We start from the raw sequence: 20252 nt of genomic DNA on the forward strand, positions 1-20252 counted from the left end.
AACCACAGTTTGGTCCATTGTAATATTTTTGCAGTGATCATAGTGCGATAATTACTATTTCACTTAGAGAATTGGCTAAATCTAATTTTAAGCTAAAAGCTCTAGCTAAACTAGAAGAGGTATTTTTATCATTGGATGAAGGATGCATTAGATTATCAGATGAATTTTGATTCTTGGGTCCCCTTAGTTTAACTTGGTGTAGCCATATCTTTTGGAAACCACGATACAAAACGTTTTTAACCATATGTTTGTGTCGATGAGAATCAGTATTGGGAAAAACGATGGAAGAAACTGAATGTCCATCAATTCCATAAAAAATCAATTTTTAAATACTAAAACAAGACGGTATGTCTGAAGGAGAATGCAATAGAGCAGAGTTATTGTGGATTTAAAAAGCAATTTTGAGAATATGGTGGATTAAAATCAAGTAATACTTGAGTGTCCAATTCAATTAAGCACTTTGAATTGGACACTCAAGTATTACTTGATGTATTTGATATTATCACAATCTGTAGAAACAATAATCTAGCAACCATAATTTTATCAACAATTAGATTTAGCATGTTCGCGTTCAGTGTCCTGACTGTAACTTTTTAGAATTTTTACAAGACAAACTAATTGAAAACTGGTTTTTCTTATGAGCTGATAATAAACTTATCAGAAAACCTATCGGGATCAAAACTTCTTATTCAAGTCTTTTATTGTGAAATGAGTTGAAACCATCTGATAGCACAAATGTGTTTGGCTTGCGCCCGACGATATTTCTAACAATGAATTCCCAGTGAAATCCCAGAATAACTTAGTTTCACTATAAACTGGTTTTTAACTCTAATACCTCACTTCCTGAGCTGTTGATGGGTTTTTTGTTGCGAAAAACGGTACAGGTGTAATGAACTGATTTAATCGTCTTGTAAATCCTTCTATTTAATTTTGCAATAATCTATTCATGTCTGTTTTGTAGCAGCAGTACATCTAAAGTCGAAGTGTAAGTTAATGATCAGACCCATCCCGACATCAATTAGCCATAGTAGGCCGTTTTGGATCCATCAGTGGGATTGGCTTTTTTTGGTTTCGTACATGAACTAGGTCTAATTTTCTCAAGGTCATCTTTTGCTGTAAATTTCTTTTTAAGTTGGTTTCATTTAAGTTGTTTGGATTTCCGCTGTAGCTTTTCCCCAGCTAAGATGAGAAAGGAGCAGAAAACACTAACAGAGAAAACAGAAAAACCTGTCTTAAGATAATTTTTTAACCAACTTAAGATACTTTTGCAACAGTATGTTAAATTATCACCATCATCCTAAAAACTTGCGCTCAAAAAGCCTCTGACCAGACCATCCCAGACGGAAATGACCTCTGATCTGTACAAAATCTTATTAATGATCGGAATTTATCTGGTTAATGATGAGAATTTATCTTGTTAAAGATAATATTTGAGTTCGTTAATGATCAGAATTAATTCGTTAATGATTAGAATTTAGCTCCCTAATGATAAGATTTAAGCTGGATAATGATCAGAAGTCGTCTCATTAATAATCCAAATTTATGCCGTTAAGGATTACAGTTTAGTTAGTTAAGGATCAGCATTTTACAAGTCAATGACCAGAATTCAGCTCGTTAATGATCAGAATTTAGCTCTTTAGTGATCACAATATAGCTAATTAATGATCAGATTTAGCTAAATAATGATCAAATTTTGTCTCGTTTCAGAAATTGACTCATTAATGATTAGAGTTTTGCTAGTTAATGACCAGAATTTAGCTCGTTACTGATCAGAATTTAGCTATTTAATGATCAGATTTTAGCTTCTTATTAATCATAATTTATCTCGTTAATAGCTAGGGTTTAACTAATTTATTATCAGAATTTACCGTTAATGGTCAGAATTTATCTCGTTATTGATCAGACTTTAGGCAGACTTTGACCAGGAAGCTTGTTCATGTAGGTAGACTTTATTATGGTGCTCATCTAAGTAATCAAAAATGTGTTCAAGCACAATTTACCCCCATCTGCACGTTTTTAATTGTTTCATCGTTAACGCACACCTTGATCTGGGATTAATCTTTGCTTCCATTTAGACTTGAGAGCAAAATTCAATACAAAATAGTTTTCAACAGATGGATGTCGATAGGCAAGGCAACAGTCTATTGTGTAGTTTGTTTAGTTCTTGAGGTCTAAACTGGAGGACACACAAAACTGGCAATTGTACAGGAAGCGAGTACTGGGCTCATGTCTCTCCAACAGACAGAGGACTCACTTGAACAGGAGATTTATCCACCCGCAATTGTAGACTCTCTCAATTTATTTTCATATATCAAGTTTCTTGCTCTTTAACATACCATTTGGACTCGGCAGTCATGAGGTTTAATTAACAGAAGGGGTCTTCTGAGAGTAGATTACTCCACAAAACGTACACGAAAACAAGCACATTTGCTTGATTTTGTCGGAGTTTTCCACTGCTCATGTTTTAGGATAAGAGTTATAACCGAGCGGGAAAAACAGCAACAGTAAGGCGAATACAGTTCAAAATTAAGAAAATTTGGAAACATCACTCACAGACTTTTACGATTTGTGTGTTTAATTTCATCTCTTCAAACAAAAATTGCTAACCAAAAGCCAATTAAGCTGAAATATTTGAAAGTATAATTGAGTTCTAATTGGTCAAAAGGCTTCATTTTACTAATGGCGGATTTGAAAGGCAAATCGTTGGATTTAACGTACTCATTATATGGTAGTAGCACTATAAAAGCAGTACGCTAATCAAAAACAAAAATAATATGGAATGTAGTGAAAATAAATCGTGGACAAATGAGACAATGTTTTGCCAAATTTGTCATAAAGATTTGGTCAAATCGGCCGAGAAAACCAAATGTACGTTTTTTTTCAGTTCTGAAAAATTTTGGTACCTGACTCGTTCCAAGTTTGACGTAAATCCAAGGTAAAAATAAAGAAAGCTTTTTCATGCAATCTGAATTTTTGAATTTTTACTCGTGTATTTTTTTTGTCGAACATTAAAGGAAAATGAAGCGATTAGTATTTGAAACAATTGGACAAAACTCCCTCAAATGCAATTCATCAAATATTGACGTCAAGAGACCATAGGAAAATTATCTTCATAGGATCAGCTCTTTGAAGGAATGCATAAGTTATAAACCTTTTTGAAAAATTGAGTATTTGCACATTTAGTTTAAATCTGCCTTCCCTACTTTTTTGCAATTTTTTCTTTCCACAGATTTCAAATAATTATTTAGATCAAAAGAAAGTATAAGTAGCAGTAATGTTAGTAGGACAGGAATTCTCCAAACGATTGTAGAACAGTAACTTGCATTATGGTTGTATTTGCCATACCACGGGCCCTCTATAGGACTTAATTTAGACCAAAATCCCGAACTCGTTGGAAATGTCATTTGTCCGAGATTCAGCAATCTCCTGCAAACTACAGATTTTACACTGATTTCTGAAACTTGAATTATTTTCCCTTAAACAAAAAATCTGGAATTTGGTTTAAACTGAAACTTGTTCGGCGTGGGTTCGAACCCCACACTACAATCAAATGGTAACTTCGGACTGCAGTAGAAGGGTTATCCTGAGATCTTAAAATGAGATTACGGGTCAAATTTGACAGTGAATTTAAATTCTCTCGTCTTACAATCAGGGTATTTAAACTATGAGCTGAAATTTTAGCTAAAAAGGTCACTCAGAGATATTTTGCTAATTTTATTCATTTTTGCAACTACGAGCAAGAAGACAAAACATACAAAATTTCCCATTTGTTAAAAAATATCGAGAAAAACGTAGATAGTGGAAAAATCTGAAATGCATTTTGCGCAACAAATGAGCTCTCAAAAGGATCTTGGTTTTCCAGGACGACGAGGTTCGAAATTTAAAGACTAAAAATTACAGCAAAATGTCAGTCTTGTCCTCTACTTTAATTCTCGATGATGTGAATGGCAATTTTCTTGAGACCATTTGATGGTTTTAATTCAATCAGAAAACAACATTTTCTTCGACATAAGTTCCCCAATTTTTAACGTTCCCAATTGCTGAATGTATTATTTTATGGCGCTTTGCAGTTGTTTGCAGATTGCAGTCAGAAGGGTACTCGATACTCACAGCCTATAGATTGTTCTATCACAACTGCTCTATTTGGTCTACTGACTATACTTTCACATTTCGTATCTCCGTAAAATTTTTCAAATGTATTTCTTTTTTTTTGTGGAATGTTGAAGCACGAAGTGGTTGTCTTAATTTTTTCATGAAATGCCTCGGAAGAGCTTTACTTATCCACACTGGTCTGTCTCCATAACAAATCTTTTTTGCGATCAAACATCTGTTTCCTTCAGGAAAATGTTCCGAAAAGGGAAACCTAAAACAATTTTAATGCATAGTGTTTTCCAGAGTGAAGTAAATTTCCAATTGTATATTTGGCATTCTTCCAATTTGAGATAAATAATTGAATATTGATATATATTTTTGTTAGATCAAAATTCTTTTTTCATTGACACCGGATGTAGTGACAAAAAATCTAGTCTCTTCTCCATAGATGTAAACTGCTTATAAAATGGAAAAAAAACAGAGTTCTGGATTTTCATAGTAAGCCAGATTTTTAAAATGAAGTACTTTCATAGTAGGACTTAGAAAACATTTTTCACAGCGATTAGACTTTCGCTCGTTTGTTTTTCTTATCGAGTATTGAATAAACATGTTGCGTAAAACATTAGCCAAAAAATTGTGGAGAATTTTCCGAAAGGATGTGATTAGTTCTTAAAACACTTAGAAATTATTCTTTTTTCCGCTTCACAATATAATGAAGCCAAGATTTTTCGACATTGATCTTCAAAAGAAAAGAGCTCATGGAATGATTGAAAAAACTAAAAACGGTTTTCTCAAAAATTAAGGAGTTTCAAATTTACTGTAAATTCTGTTTCCTAATTTTTCCCATAGATAACTAAAAAATCAGCTATCTTCAAGTAAACTTAATGGCAGCAAGATTGTTTTTCATCGCATTTAGCACATTTGACTGTATGGCAAGTTTCTGATTCACCAGCCGCTCACAATACTCATTTACGACCCATTTATGTTATTTTGAACTGATTATTAGTTAGTTTTCAGATTTCTTATGTAGACTTGTGGTACGGTACTTCATAAGATATACGGAGGCAATTTATTTAGTATATTTTTACATCCCAATTAAATTTGAAATTTTTTCGGTGAATCGTTTTGAGAATTGACATCAAAATCATTATCAAAAACCAAAACACATATCTCCAAACGACAATAGTTTTCTACGTAGACAATTTTCATGTTTTTTCAGCTCAAATCAATCAATTGAAATTTAAAACAGTTTTCTGCCGCCACATTCACAAAAGTTGTTTAATTTTAACCTCAATTGCTCACAACTAATATAAGGTTTTTTAAAAATTAAATTATTCCAATTTATAGAACTTCATCCGGGGTTAAAACGTGCCTAGACGACCATTAATCTGGAAATCTTATTGAAAAACAAACCACGTATATTCAACCGACAATAACTTCTTCGCAACAATTTTTTTCCAAACTTCGAATTAACATCAATTCAGTCATTTTATATACATACCAACCTGCTGTTGTATCCTTTACAAGAATTATATAATTTTTGATTCCATTGCATACAACATTCGGCAGCGATTCTAAAATTAATTGAGCACAGATTCAATTGGCCTCACAAACATCTCCACTCAAAATAAACCTTTCATCTGCTGGAATATTGATTTTATTTTAAAATTTCGCTCATTTTACATGTTACAATTGATACATTCATTTTTGTGCCACGAATCACCAGTACTACTCTACCCGCCACAGAATCGTGGTTTTTCAATTTTTGTAAAAAAATTTTTGTTCAAATTTCGAATGTACAAAAAAGCATCAAAAATGGTGCGCAAAAATATTCCTTAAAAAAAGAAGATCACTATTTGATAACAACAATTTGATAAGTTAACAATTAATACAGTTTTAATCACCAGTTGCAGCCGTTAACTCTTGCCAGTTTCTGCAAGGTATAATCAATAGAATTAAAAAATAAAGATAAAGTTAAATATAAAATAAAATAAAATTCACTTTCTTCACTTTTTTGCACTGAGAGTAGGTTCGAAAATCAATTGCTATTGTTTTCACAAACTATCGCCCGAGTTTTCCAATTTTTTCCAAAAGTCTCCGAAAAAAAACATTAAACTAACAAACTCGACTTAATAAGATAACAAAGAACCGAATTTTGAATTATCGGGAAAATTTGAGGTTCTGGCAAATATATTATTGCGTCCGAGTGGGTTCGAAAAAACAGCTCCAAAACTAGAACCCATCCTAAGCAGTACATAAATCACAGAAGGACATGCTTAGAACAATTAGGTCCACATATTTTGCTAAATATGTACGTAGGGAAGGTTATTCATTCATAGCCGTCAAATTGATCTTCTCAATTTTTCATTGTAATTTCTGTCTAGCCGACATAATTTATCGCAAGTACGCTACAATTCAATAAAAATGTCAGCACTAGAATATTCCAGCCTCAATCAAGGCAGTAGGGAACTTATCTTCAAAAGTTAGCAACTAGATCAGTTGTATCCAGTGACAGTTTGATCCAAATTTGAATGTTATACTGCGAAATCCTGCGTCGCTCTTGCCTCTCATGTTTATCGTGAAAAGACCTGCAAACTTCCATCCTGCAAACTTCTCCTAGAACGTGTTTCAAGAGTCTCACATTATAACCGTCTTCTGACAAGATAACCGTTTTATGAAGAAGATGGTTGTCTAGTAAAAAAAACCCGCTTGATTTTTGCAAGAAATCGTTTTCTCATGAAAGCAAGTACAAATTTTCGCCTCAAAAAATATTGTGAAAAACGATTTAAGAATAGCGATGAATCCGTTTAGAGCAGCGAAGAAAGTTCATCGCTAAAACCCTCAAACCGTACAAAGATTCACCGCTTATTTATCACCATTTTCTATCGACTCAAAATTTCTAAATGAAACTATGTACGATTGAAGTTGAGTACACTGAAAACGATCAAAGAAACTTCATGGCTTTTACAGCAAAAATCACTGATTGTGAACATTGAGTAGTTGTGGAAGCAATGGCCGTTTTGCTTTTTTAAAAATTGTTTTCTACGAATGACTTTTTTACTACCCTTAACATGCTAATCTTAAGAAACATATTTGTAGCAACCAGCAGACAGATCAAAACTTTTTAATTTAAAAAAAAGTTATAAATAACGTATATAACTCGCGAAAATGTCCTTCGTTACAGCCTCTACGTCAAATGAGACCAAAGCTCAAAAAAATTCAAACTCACAGTCAGTGATTTCCTACGTATGGAGAGTGCATAGCATTGGGAATAGTTTCTATAGTTTTAATTTTTGTTTTCATTGGTGAAAGTAACTCCTAAAAACCGCACATCTTACGTTAATTTACTGGTAAAAAACAGTTTTTTGAGGTGAATTTTCGTGATTTGTGGTTGTTAGACGCAAATTGTTTTCACCGCTTTTTGTTTGTAGCGTTGAATTAGTTTTCCTTTCACCAGTTAAGTGGTGGAGAAAAAATTCACCGCTAAAAACCTCAAGTATTGAAATTTTTCGGTTTTGTTTACGCATTTGTTTTCCATAACCTTTATTGGGTCTGATTTAAATTCACAAGAAATATCGTAAAATTAAATGACAGATGGGGTAATGGAACAAAAGTTCAATTGCATGCAGGAGCTGGAAAGGTTTTAACTCGTGCAATTCTTACAAAAAATTATCCGCTAAGAACCACAAATCTGACAAAAATTCACCGCTTTTGCCGCATTCATTATTATAATATGCGAGTGCCTTGCAATGAAAATTATTCAACTTACCGCTATTCAGCGCAATTTACATAATTTCAAACTTTGACCCGGGTCACAGCTTTAAACCTTGCTTTCCTTTTTATCAATTGCAAAACCTACAACAATATGCAATAAACCTACAACACTTATGCAAGAGTTTTGAATGCGACTATTAATTTGGTTTCAAGAAAAACTCATGAATTCCTCAATTGATCGACTGAGTTTTTTGTAGCAGTCGCTTTGAAGTCAATAGCAGCTTTTACATTTTTGGCTAGTTCAATATATTTGCTCAGGTTATCTTGTCCTGAATCTTACAGTTTCCGTCTTGTCGCATGATATACTGAGAATAGTCCATTGGAAATATATCAAAATAGTGCTGCTATCCGACTAGAACCATATTTCTTTCATCCGATGTTCTCTGCTTGTATGTGTAGTTGCTGGAATATAGCAAGAACTAAATTTCCTTGAATCCTGCAAAACTCTTTTTATTATTATTATTATAAATTGTTTAAAAGTAAGGTAGCATTGCTGTACAAATCACGCCGCACAGAACCGCTACTTACGTGATAGGTCCTCGACAAGTGATGCCAGTAGCAGTACTTAGAATCTTTAAAAGACAGATTGTCAGATGCTTAAGATGCAAAATGGATCAGCTTAAAATTTTAACGAAACTATTTGTTGGTTATTGCTAATGTAATTGCCTCTAAAATTATACCATCAACGAATCATTTCTTTTTACTCAAGACTTGTACTTGTGAAAAGAAATTAGGGTCAATCTTTAATAAAGAGTTCAACATTTTTCTTATTCTCACTCCTAGTCTTCCAGAGCTAAGTCCAATAAACGCGTTCTAACTATTTTTACAGAAATTTGCATTTGATTTTGATCTTTTTAGAGTGAGAAATTTGAGGAAAGGGATTCAACGCTAAATTTTATCTTGTACATTTTAACTTTTTTAAATATACTTTGCACAAACTGGCGAGAATTAACGGCTGCAACTGGTGATTACCATTGTATTAATTGTTAACTTCCGAGTGAGCTTCTCTTTTTAAGAACCATTTCTGCGCACAATTTTTGATTATTTTTTCAGTAAGTTATGAACAGAAACACGGTCCCTAGCTGGCAGCTTAAGGCAAACGTACGTTCGAATTTAAAAAAATTCATTACAAAAGTAAAAAACCCGCGATAGTTTCTGTGGCGGGTAGAATAGTACTGGTGATTCGTGGCACAAAAATCAATGTATCAATTGAAAAAGAAAATATGAATAAAATTTTAAGACCAATATTTCGTTAAATGAAAGGTTTATTTAAATTAGAGATGTTTGTGAGGCCAATTGAATCTGTGTTCAAATAATTTTGGAATTGCTCCTAATAGTTGTAAGCAATGAAGACGAAAATGGCATATTTCTTGTAAAAGATACAGCAGCAGAATGCTATGTAAATCAAATGATTGAATTGAGGCAAATTCGAAGTTTAAAAAAATATTTCTAAGAAGTTATTGCCGGTTGAGGATACGTGCTTTGAATTAAAAATAAAATTTTAAGATTAATGGTCGTCCGTTTTAACCCCAGATGAAGTTCTAAAAAATTTTTAATTTATTCAAATGATCTAACTAGTTGTTTGACAGGTTGTAAATGCGAGCAAGGTAAAAGTTTGTTTTAAATAAACGTATTTGCGAGGCCAATTAAATTGGAATAATTATTTTTAAAAAGCCTAAATTTTGTTGTAAGCATTTGAGTTGAAAAATATAAAATTGCTGTAAATGTGGCGGCAGAAAATTGTTTTAAATATTATTGATTTATATGAGGTGCAAAAACAGGAAAATTTTTCTACAGCGATTGATATTCCTTCTGTTGTGAGAATAGCTAACTTTGAAATGATTTCCCATTGTAATTGCCATCTTTCCCATTGTAATTGAGGCTTCAAAGTAGGTCTTTCCCAAATGAGTTCAAAACCGAGAAGAGCATGTTCTTAAGGTGCTGACTGCGCCATCAGATGCTCCGTTCTGTAAACTAGCAATTGTATCGCTAGTGCAACTAAGTTAGAAAAGTTGGATTCGCGGCACGGGTCCGTCTTCAGATGTGATGCTTGAAATTACAGTTTATAAAATTAGTGGTGGATTAATTTTACAAAATCACTCTGAGAATTTGTCTTGGAGAACTGATTCAGATTACTTTTAGGTTCAAAACAAGAGCTAGAGAAGAACAACTGAATTGACCTAATTTACTGGAGAGAATGAATAGGTAAATAAGATGGGCCGGAATGAACAAATTGACATCCTTTCTAGACCGAGGAAAAATAGCATTAGGTGATCAATACGCAAGTCACGAGAGTATCATACCTCAAAGAGTTGAGGTCAATTATCTAGTACAAAATCTCCTACAGTACAAAACAGTTCAATAGAAAAATCATGAACCTGCTTTCATTCCCCCGTAAGCAAGGTTTCTGTTTCCAAGTACTTTTGTCTGTTTTTGAAGTGAAAAATTGAGTTTTAAAACGTGGAAGGCAAAATTGGAAAAATCGAATTTTCTGTTGTGGAAAAACATGATCTTGGTCACCTTGGCATACATGAATTCAACGCTCATTCAGATGGTGAACTTGTATAAACTTAACGCTCGAAAAACTCTCTTTTCTGTCCCCCTCCTCCAATCAGCTTAGCGGGTGTATATTATCTGCACCCTTCAGACTCACTTGTCATATTTTACATAATGATTTATCACACGTGCTCTGTAACTGGGGGACACAAGCGGAAAAGATCCGAAAAGCCATAAGAAAATACAACGTTGACCGCTTGTTAGATATTAAAAATTGGATGTGTTCTGGCATGTAACTGTTATGCCCCCAGATGCCATGCTATGTTTTTTTTGTAGTAACTTTATAAACGACGCGGAAAGAGCATGATATCTTATGATTTTAATGACATCAGATAGGATCCTTCTGTAAAAGATAGGAAGTGGCAACCCGAATAAGATTTGAAAATTGTAAAATTTTTAAAACTATTTATAAGTGAACTTATAACCTGGTATCAATTCGACAACGTGGTATCAATTCGACAACGTGGTATCAATTCGACGACGCAAAAATTAGTTTTTATGATTATTCGACTATTTATTGTAATGGAGCAATATTTTGTATACCGTCCTTTTTTCACCCACATATGGCAATGTTTCAAAAGATAAAATTAGTACTATTTGAAAGTTGTTTAATTGTGAATTCGCACGTTTAAACGAAAAATTATAGTATAGCCTCCTCCCCTCCCTCTCTTTCAAAAACCATCGCAAAAAATTTTTAGTGTTTTGAATTCATTGATGACAAATTCTCTTTATTAAGATTTGCAATACTCAATTTCTATTTCATTAACTTGAAAATTTCTGGACTAATGGACTATTTGAGGTGTATATATCGGTAACTGGCAACTTTATTGAGATTTCTGCAAATTTTCTACTGTAATTTTTTCGTCTTTTTCAGTTAAGTATGTCGATCAAAATTCTTTGTGTCTTTAATGATATATCGTTTCAAAGCAATAAATAGTCTTCTACAATTTTTTAAACAAATTTTACATAAAAGTCGTTTGCTATTTAATGAAATATTTAATGTCTTTTGCCTCTGTTTGTGTCCTATTTTAGAGCAAGGTTAATGTTGGCCTGCAACCCTGTTGCGTTTAGCAATGAATAATTCCTTCTTGAAGACAAAATATTCAAAAAATTAAACGAAATGTTATCGAACATTGAAACAAAGTTTTCTAAGCATTATGATTTTCATTGACACCTTCATGGTGTCCGAGGGCTCAAAAAATAAAATAAGCTGACAAAACTTTTTTGTTGCTCAGAAATTAATCTTATCGAAATTCGTCAAAGTTTTTATCTGTCTTTGATTCTAAATAGTCAGTAAGGGTCTGTAAAAGGATGCAGTTTGGTCAGTTTGTTAAATCTGGTTTAAAAAGTGGCGTTAAAGACAAATACAGAAAAACAATTTTTGAGGTTTTTTCTATACTATTTTACCATTTTTGTTGCAATAAATTATCCTTAGTTTGTTCACATTGACCTAAGAAAAGTTTCTCAATAATTAATATGCGTCTTTAGTTTTATTTAGCAGAACTTGGTCTTCAATGCACTAAGACAATTTTTTTAAAATAGACTCATGGATTTATTTATTTTTCGTCAAAGTTCTTCCGCTTTCAATTTTCAGCTTGAACACTATAATTTTGGGAAGTCGTGTTTTCCACCTAATCTGACATGATTGAGAGCATTAAAATGTATTTCAGTATCCAAGGAGTGTAGTCTCAGATTGCCTTCTTAATTTTTTATGTGATTGTGCTGTAGTTCAAGAGTCAGAAGGCGTAAAGTTTAGGTGGAAAAGTCAATAATGTAAGTTGTCGAGCACAGTTTTTCAATTTCATTTTTTAAAACTCATTTTACTTTAATCAACATCAACTTTAAAAATTTTTTCTAATATTATATTATTTGTAACTGCCACCCCAAAAAATAATTGTAACATCTTCAAATTTTCAATATCTTTAATTACTTTTCTATTCTCGTTGTTAAAAGACCAGTAAATCATCTTTAGCGCTTATTTGGACTGTTGGGTCAAATTTAACGTAAATAGAAAAAACGAAATTTGAAAACTGAAAAATTATGCAAAAATTAGTCAAAATTATGCATAATCTTATATGCACTGAAAGCACAAGACGAGTGGCCAATAATACAAAAGCCTAAGATCTGGTTGAAAAGTACGAAGTAACCAAAATGACGTTTTAATATTTGGAAACTAATGCTGGCTACTATGAAAACTAATGTTTTATCAAGCGTTATATATGAAAACCTATAAATATAACCTAGGTCAATGCTTTGAGTCAAATTTAATGAGGACAATTCATTTTAAGGACATAATTCACACCTGGAAAGGATTCCAAACGCATACTTTACTGAAAGGAGCAAAACGAAGTTTTATGTCTCAGCTGTTAATTTCTACAAGCAAAACAACACAAACGACGCAAGAGCAGAAACAACAAATCAATTGAACAAAATGTCGGAAGAAAATCTAATGAAACAAGGACCCTTAAATAGTGATATTTTATTTTGGAGTAAAAATCTTGGTGAAAACTGAATCCAGATACTTTACCAAGTCTTTAATCAGAAAGTAGATAAAAACTTGAAAAAAAGAGACAAATTTAAAATTTTACTAAGCTGGGGTCAAAATGTAATCGAAATTTATCAACAGGAAACTGATGAAAATCACACTGAGATGCTCTAATGGAGGCGAAAACTTTTTCGGGGAATGAGATCCATCTAATCTCCAAATATTTTAAAAGTATGCCTGAAATGCTTTTTGGAAGCTGAAAGCTGATAAGGGAAACGAATGCTCGAAATTTAGAAGAAAATAAAAAAAATGCTCAAGATCTTCAGAAATCTTGGAATGTTGTTTGATTTATTAAATCAATCTCGCAATTGAATTTTAATGCTTCTAACTTCAAGATTTCAGCTTCTGCAGCAATTGTATATCTCTTTTTGCTTGTTTTCTTACCTTTGTGATTTTTGTTGGAAGTACCGGTACCACGCAAAGACAGTCGTAAACAGCGTTTTTTCCCCTCCCTTGTTGAAATTTTGCCAAAAAACATTAGAAATGATAGTCTTTGATCGGTATGTTTTAGGGAAAACGGTCGAAACCCTTATGTTTTCTGTTCCTCTTGAACTGTTTTGAACGTTTTTCGACAGAAGAAGCGGTATATTATGGAGGTGACCGTTTTTGATCCGTTTTAATTACTAGGAAACCACCACTTTTAACCGTTTTTTTGGGACAAGACTGTTGTTTTTTTAGGAAAAAACAGTTTTTTAAACGTAAGAAATGAGAGTTTTTAACCGTTATTTTAGGCGACAACTGTTGTTGAGAGGGGTCCAACTCTAAGAATCGCCCTTCACACCAAAAATATGTCTCCAAAACGGTTTCTTTGAATTGTATACATAGAGTCTAGTAAGATAAAAGTCTCTAAGAGCCCTCAATGCCCTTTGGGCGTTACCAGTTTATCCCGTTTTTCAGGACGATAAGTCAAACTGATAGGGCGCAAAATTAGTCAAGCAAGAAATTGCTTGAATAAAGAAAAGGCCACAGGACTTATATAATTGCTACAACTTTGTTTCAGATCAAATAAACCAAGAATCAGTTTAAAAAAAGGATTAACCTTGATTGAATCATCTTAAATAGGGTTACATAATCCCTAGTGGTGATTTTGCACGCGGATTTTTGCGTGCGTTGAAATCAAACATAAAAACTGTCGAAAAACTTTAAAAACGGTAATTTCCTAAACAAACTGCCAGAAATGATAATCTCTTGAAAAAACGGTCAAAAGCAATCATTTTCTATATTCACAATAATTTTTTCCAATTTAACTATCAAAAACGATCGAAAACAATCAAAAACAATCATTTCTTAAATTTACCGATTAAAAACGGTCATTTCCCACACTAATTTGAACGTTTTTGATCGGTCTACTCAACAGAGGCGGGGAAGGGGAGAAAAGAAGAAACAATTTTCAGTATAAATTATAATAAAATCTATAACGAATAATAGTTGATGATTGAGAGAGATCGAATGAACACAATTCTGTTAGTTTATTTATTTTCCTGTACATTAAAGTTACAATGTTTACTCAGAAAGTAGTCCAAAGCTCCGCGATAAGCCAAAATCTGACAGTATGATTTTGTCGGTGTATTCAACGACAACAGCTTTGACAGTAGAGCCATTCTGACCACAACCCATTTCTGTGTGACTGAAAATTTCTTGCAAATTTCTTGAGCTCTAGAGAAGAATGTAAACTTGTCAAAAGTTCCATATCCGTGGAATGCATGAATATGTTTGAACGTACCAATAGGATCTGCAGGTCATTATTACGTAATATTGTGCAACGATTGAATTAATTGGCATACTTAATGATACCGTTTCATTCTTATAAAAAGGGTTTTGACTAATCAATTATTAAATTATTTCTTCAATCAATCAATAATTATAATTAATCCTCTTATTGCTAGTAGTTGCCTGGAATAATACTTCGGAGCAATGTTCACATATCCCTTATATGATGAAATTTGGCCAAAGGCAGAATTAATTATAAAGGCAGAAAAAATAATATATTGGAGTATTGTATCGTTGTCTAAAATCAGCAAAACTTAAAATTTGTGAAAAAACTTAGATCGTATAGCGTTTGACTCGGCGACCCCTGATAATTTCATGAATCTATTGTAACAAAACGCGGGACTAGATTAGCCAAAAACGTCACTCACCTTTATTTAGACTTAACCCCATATTTATGTTTTTCAGATATTTATGTTTGCTATTTAGATATTTATGTTCGATCAGATATGGTTCTGGTCAAAGGCAGAATAAAGCGCAAGAAAAATCCTATTTGCTATGGTGACATGTTTTAGAGAAGACGTGGATTAGTATAGAAAATAAAAGAATGGATTATTGTGAACGAAATTGTTATGTCCGAAAACAACAAAGATTTTAATTCGTAGAATTTTAGTGCGATTCTTAGCATTTGACCATGACTCTTGGACCATGGCTATGCCTCAGCGGCCCATGGGAGCTTTTCTGAATATATCGCAACCGAAAAGGGGTACTTTTCACCCAAAATATCCCCCCTTTTTAATATCGGCTTAACGCTATATTTATGTTTATTTCCAAACAATGTTTACAAACATCGGGAAATGTGATTAATGAGATACAGAGCTACCAACCAATCAGATTGGAGAATGTTTTTTTTTCTTAACACTGATTGGCTAGTGGCATTATTTCCACATACATACAAGTCTGCTACTTTCCCTAGCACAATTCGAAAGGCGCTCTCCCATGTATAAAGAATAAAGACGTGAAACAATTTTTATTCCGTGTGCTGCTTAAATTTGCCTATCCTATCCTGATAACGAGAGTTACGTAATAATGACAACAGATCAAACGCCAAAATACCGAGCATTTGCCATAGATAAATACATTTCCAGAAAATTTGGTAGCTTTAATTTTCTAAAAACTAAAAGCAGATTAATCGGCTCAATGTGTACTCAAGTTTCTCAATTTTGAAAAAAAAACTACCAAAATCAGTAAGTTCGGACACTAGTTATAGATTTTTTGTGTACTGATAGCGATTCAGAAACTGTAGATCTAAAATGTTAAAATCAGGTTAACGGATCTTTTCAAAGTTCTACCCTTAGTACTTAGAAAATTGCCCATGCATGCCGTATTTCAACAATTTTAATTTGCTCTCAGCTTTTATATTCGAATATCAGTTTACAGTGTGAGGGTAACTTCGCGGTCATGCCTGCAAGATTACTTTCTGTTATTGCCCCCCCCCCCCCCCCCCCCAGGTTAATTTCAGCCTAATCTATACACGTTATAGCATATTGTTTGTATTTCAGACACTTAAAATGTTTAAATGTACAATTATGCACAAAATTTGTTCCCACTTTAATGATGCAGTATTTGATAAATTTTTGAAAATAAGACATGTGCTGTAATTAAAACTCCATTGTAATGTCAGCAGACAAAAACATATGGTTGTTTTTACTACTTTGGGCTTATATTTCATATGAATGACATTATGCCACTAAACTTTTGACAACAAAAAATATTACGAGAAAAATTAACGCGGTGCCGACCATTTTTGATGAGTATTGGGATAAATAAGGATAAAAAACGTCATATTTTAGTTTTGAGAACAGACTGGTTAGATAGGATTTGGGGGACAACAACAGAAAAGATCCTCAGTACGCTCTTGGATTTGATCTGGAAATTGCCGGTGGTTTTGTATTCCAGCTAGGTTAATTGCCATAGCAGTTAACATTTTGTTCAATTTTTTAACATTGTTTGGAAAGCTATTTGACGCTCCTGATTGTTTAATAAAACAATTGCTCAAATAATGTTACCAGACCGATCAAAATAATGTGAGAAATGAATCTTTTTGATCTTTTTCGATCGTTTTTGATCGGTGAATTTAAGAAAATTTTGTTTTTAACCGTTCTTTTTGGGTGGCGTGATAGCCGAGAGGTAAGGTGTGTGATTCACACTGCAATGATAGAGAGTTCAATCCCCTGCCTCCGTGAAGCTGTCTGTGTAAGGATGAGCACTTACTTAACCATAGCTTCAGGTTGACCATAGCCTGACCAATGTTGACTGCAATAATGGTACCACGTGAAAGTTTCAGACGCAAAAAAAGTGGCCTTAGTCACCAAAAAAAGAGCAATGCTGCTCATAAAAAGAACAGTCTGAAATGTGGGGAATAATAACAAAAAGGGCAGCTGAGAACAGGCCGCCGTAGCCTATTGCTGTTCCGTTGCGATTACGCAGGAACCAAAAATTAATTAATTAATTTTAGGATACTGCCGTTTTTGAACTCTCTTATAGGAGCCTGTCGTTCATGTTAGTTTGCTGAGGAAACTACCATTTAAGCACGTTTTTACTGTTTGATTTCAACGCACGCAAAGCTCCGCGCACAAAATCGCCAATGCGGATTATGTATACGGGCTTAAAAAAAAATAGCATAAAAAGAAGTAAGAATAGCGGTTGCGGAAAGAAACCCCCACGGAAAAACCCTCACTTCATTTTAGATAGGAAATAAACCCCCACGGAAATGAACCCCCACGGAAATAAACCCCCACTTTACTATTAAAGAGCTGCGCATTTAGCGCGTTTGGCCATGCCTCGCGGGCCATGGCCATGCCTCAGCGGCCCGTGGGACTTGATATGAAACTATCACACCCGAACAAATTATCACAACCAAAATTCAATTTTAAAATGGGGGTTTATTTCCGTGGGGTTTTTTTTCCGTGGGGGTTTATTTCCTATTGTCTCCCCTTAAAATACCAATCAAAAGCGATCATTCTTATGTTTTTGAACAAAATTTCAACTGCGGCAGAAATAACCCCGCTTTGCAAAAGCGACGGGTACAGTTGTTGAAAAGATCCGGATCAAACAACAAATGAATGAAAATCAAAATCTTTTAAATTATTTATCGAAAAGTGAGGATGAAACTCAATTTCGGGTTTTCAAAATGTTCTTTAGGTACTTTGGCTTATAGGTATTTTGACTTTTTTGTCAAAATTGTCACGTTTCCAAACCTTTATAATGTGTATCCATGTCAAGCGAATTATCTGGTTTGTTCTTCCAGCTCAGTTTGGGAATTAAATGGTTGATAGCAAGATCGCTTCCATACATGGAGCTGACTAGTCGGTACCAGCTAGGCCAATTTCCCAGAAACTCGTTCTCCTCCATGAATGGCTTTATATGAGGAAATGTGGTTGCATTGAATCCGTTGTTGTAAACATACATCGAGGCGTAAACTGCGTGAGAGCCGGGAATTGTTTTCAATTTATTAACGTTTTAAGTTATATTTAATGATTTTTATAGATGAAAGTTGTTCGCAAATCTCACATATTTTTGGCACATATCAGCGCATTATCATGCAAAGATATGAACTGAAACACACTTTTCACAAAAACATCACAATAGAACATAAGCTGCAACTAACGTTGGGTGAATTGCTCTCAATTGACAGGCGGTGCATATTAATTTATATAATTTAATTTATATAATTTTTTAATTTATATAATTTATTAATTTATATAATTTAATGCTTTATGGGTCCAAAAAACCGAACCACAGCTGTTGGAACCACGTGGGTCCAGGATTTCAAAAAGTCAAAGAATATTCGAGAACAAGAGCGCAGAATCGGTCGACCGAAAATTTTTCGTAAAAAAACAAACGTTTACAATGTTTGCTTCAAACAAACTTCATTCGTTTACAATTAAACCGGGTTGAGGTTTTTTACCGCAAAGCGCCCGCATTTCTTTAGCGATGAATGCAGTGAGAGCGGAGAATTTTTGTTACAATTGCGGTTTTTAGCGGTGCATTTTTGCAAGGTTTTCTGTTTTTAGTGGTGGAATTTTTCTTTTCAATGACCGAACTCTTACAGAGACAAATCTTCCTTACATAGGTTTGAACTTGTGACCTCCTGCAAGTCAACAAAGCCTTAGTCCCCCAAAAAGGTTACACTAGTAAGAACGATCGCTTTCAAAGGTGACATTTTATTTTCGTCGCTTCCACTCATGATAATATAGCTTTTTTTCTACAGAAACTAAACCAAAAATTTTTGATGTTTTAAAGTTCCCATACATTTGAAAACTCTGACTATAAGGTTATTCTTTTTGAATTTTTTCGTAACTTTTCCATGCCATTTTTGTGAATTATATACGTTGCTTTAACAGAAGACATTATTTTCTTTATTCTGTCAAAAATCTTCAAAAATCAGTCAAAAATCTTCAATCTGACTCATGGTTGCTACAAAAATATTCAATAACGAAGGCGAGATAAACGTCGTAAACAGGAGTAATAAAACTGTAGACTAAAAAATGCCACTTTAAAGGGTCGAGGAGATTTGGCATTAGAAAGAATACGAGACAACACAAAGAGCAAAATCAAATGTCAACAACAACAACAACAACAACATTAATAACATCCAAAACTCGATGTCTATTTGTAGAAAAATCAAAGTCTGAATAGCGTCAGGTTAAGCTTAAAATTAAAAAATAACTATATCACTGTTCATCAGTAGAAAAAATATTAGACCAATCCTTAATGAGATTTGGTAACGAGTAGACAAAAAACAACAACAGCGGCCAACTTAAAAATTACGCTCCTATTTTTCGAAAACTAATGGTTTTCAAGTAATGAGAACCATTAGATATGAATTGAAAGCATTAAATACGTTTGCAATACTTTGATTTATTTTTTTTAATGAGATAAGAAATTCGGAACTGTCATTGATACGATTTTGATTGGGACTTGTCATTGTTAAGAAACAAAACATCAAAAGGAAATTCCAAGAAAACCATACTCAAGCCGTTGTGACCAAAATCTTTGCCCTAAAAATAAGAACGGTTAGGTTGCGAGTGCTTTGAAAGACAATAAAGGGATTTCTGAGCACTCGTTAAAGAGACCAGGTAGTTGAATTTTGAACGTCAATAAGCTTTTGACTTGGGAAATTAAAAATTTTAGATTTAAATTGTTTATGAAGCCATTTGAACCTGACGATAGTGGCCCTTGATGTGAATTTGTCTGTTCCCTAATGAACGTAAAAGGGCGATAGTTTTTTTTAGAATAAAATACAGCCACTGATTTTCGAAGAAAGCAGAGAAGTAAACTAGTGCTCTACTGAGTTGAAGCGAATTGTGTCAGCAATATATAAGTGTTCATCTCCTGTAATTTAAGCAAAGTTGATTAAAGAAGCTTATTTCTGGTAAATTTCGACGTAAAAAAGGCTGATTTTTTGAAATACGTAAAAAAAATGTGAGTATTAAGAAAATTTCATTTACACTCTTCTATCTTTACAAAGCAAAACAATATCATTTTTTCAAATCTTTTCTAACACATTTTATCA

The 20252-nt window shown here is 33.4% G+C and overlaps 1 protein-coding gene across 6 annotated transcripts in view; it reads left to right on the forward strand.

Moving 5' to 3' along the window:
* The window catches only part of LOC142352222 (uncharacterized), a 67872-nt gene that overhangs the window by 45583 nt on the left and 2037 nt on the right, over positions 1–20252 (forward strand). For 5 of the 6 annotated variants that reach the window (XM_075404664.1, XM_075404662.1, XM_075404665.1 and 2 more), the window contains one exon: positions 2162–2315. The exons of the other annotated variant lie outside the window; for it this stretch is intronic. In XM_075404664.1, coding sequence (XP_075260779.1) covers positions 2162–2287 — 126 coding nt within the window. In that variant the 3' untranslated portion in view covers positions 2288–2315. Of the gene's footprint in view, positions 1–2161; positions 2316–20252 lie in introns of those variants that run through there. 6 annotated transcript variants of the gene reach the window in all.

The sequence above is a fragment of the Convolutriloba macropyga genome, chromosome 13 (assembly GCF_964194025.1).
Source record: "Convolutriloba macropyga chromosome 13, txConMacr16.3, whole genome shotgun sequence".
Taxonomy (NCBI): Eukaryota; Metazoa; Xenacoelomorpha; order Acoela; family Convolutidae; genus Convolutriloba; species Convolutriloba macropyga.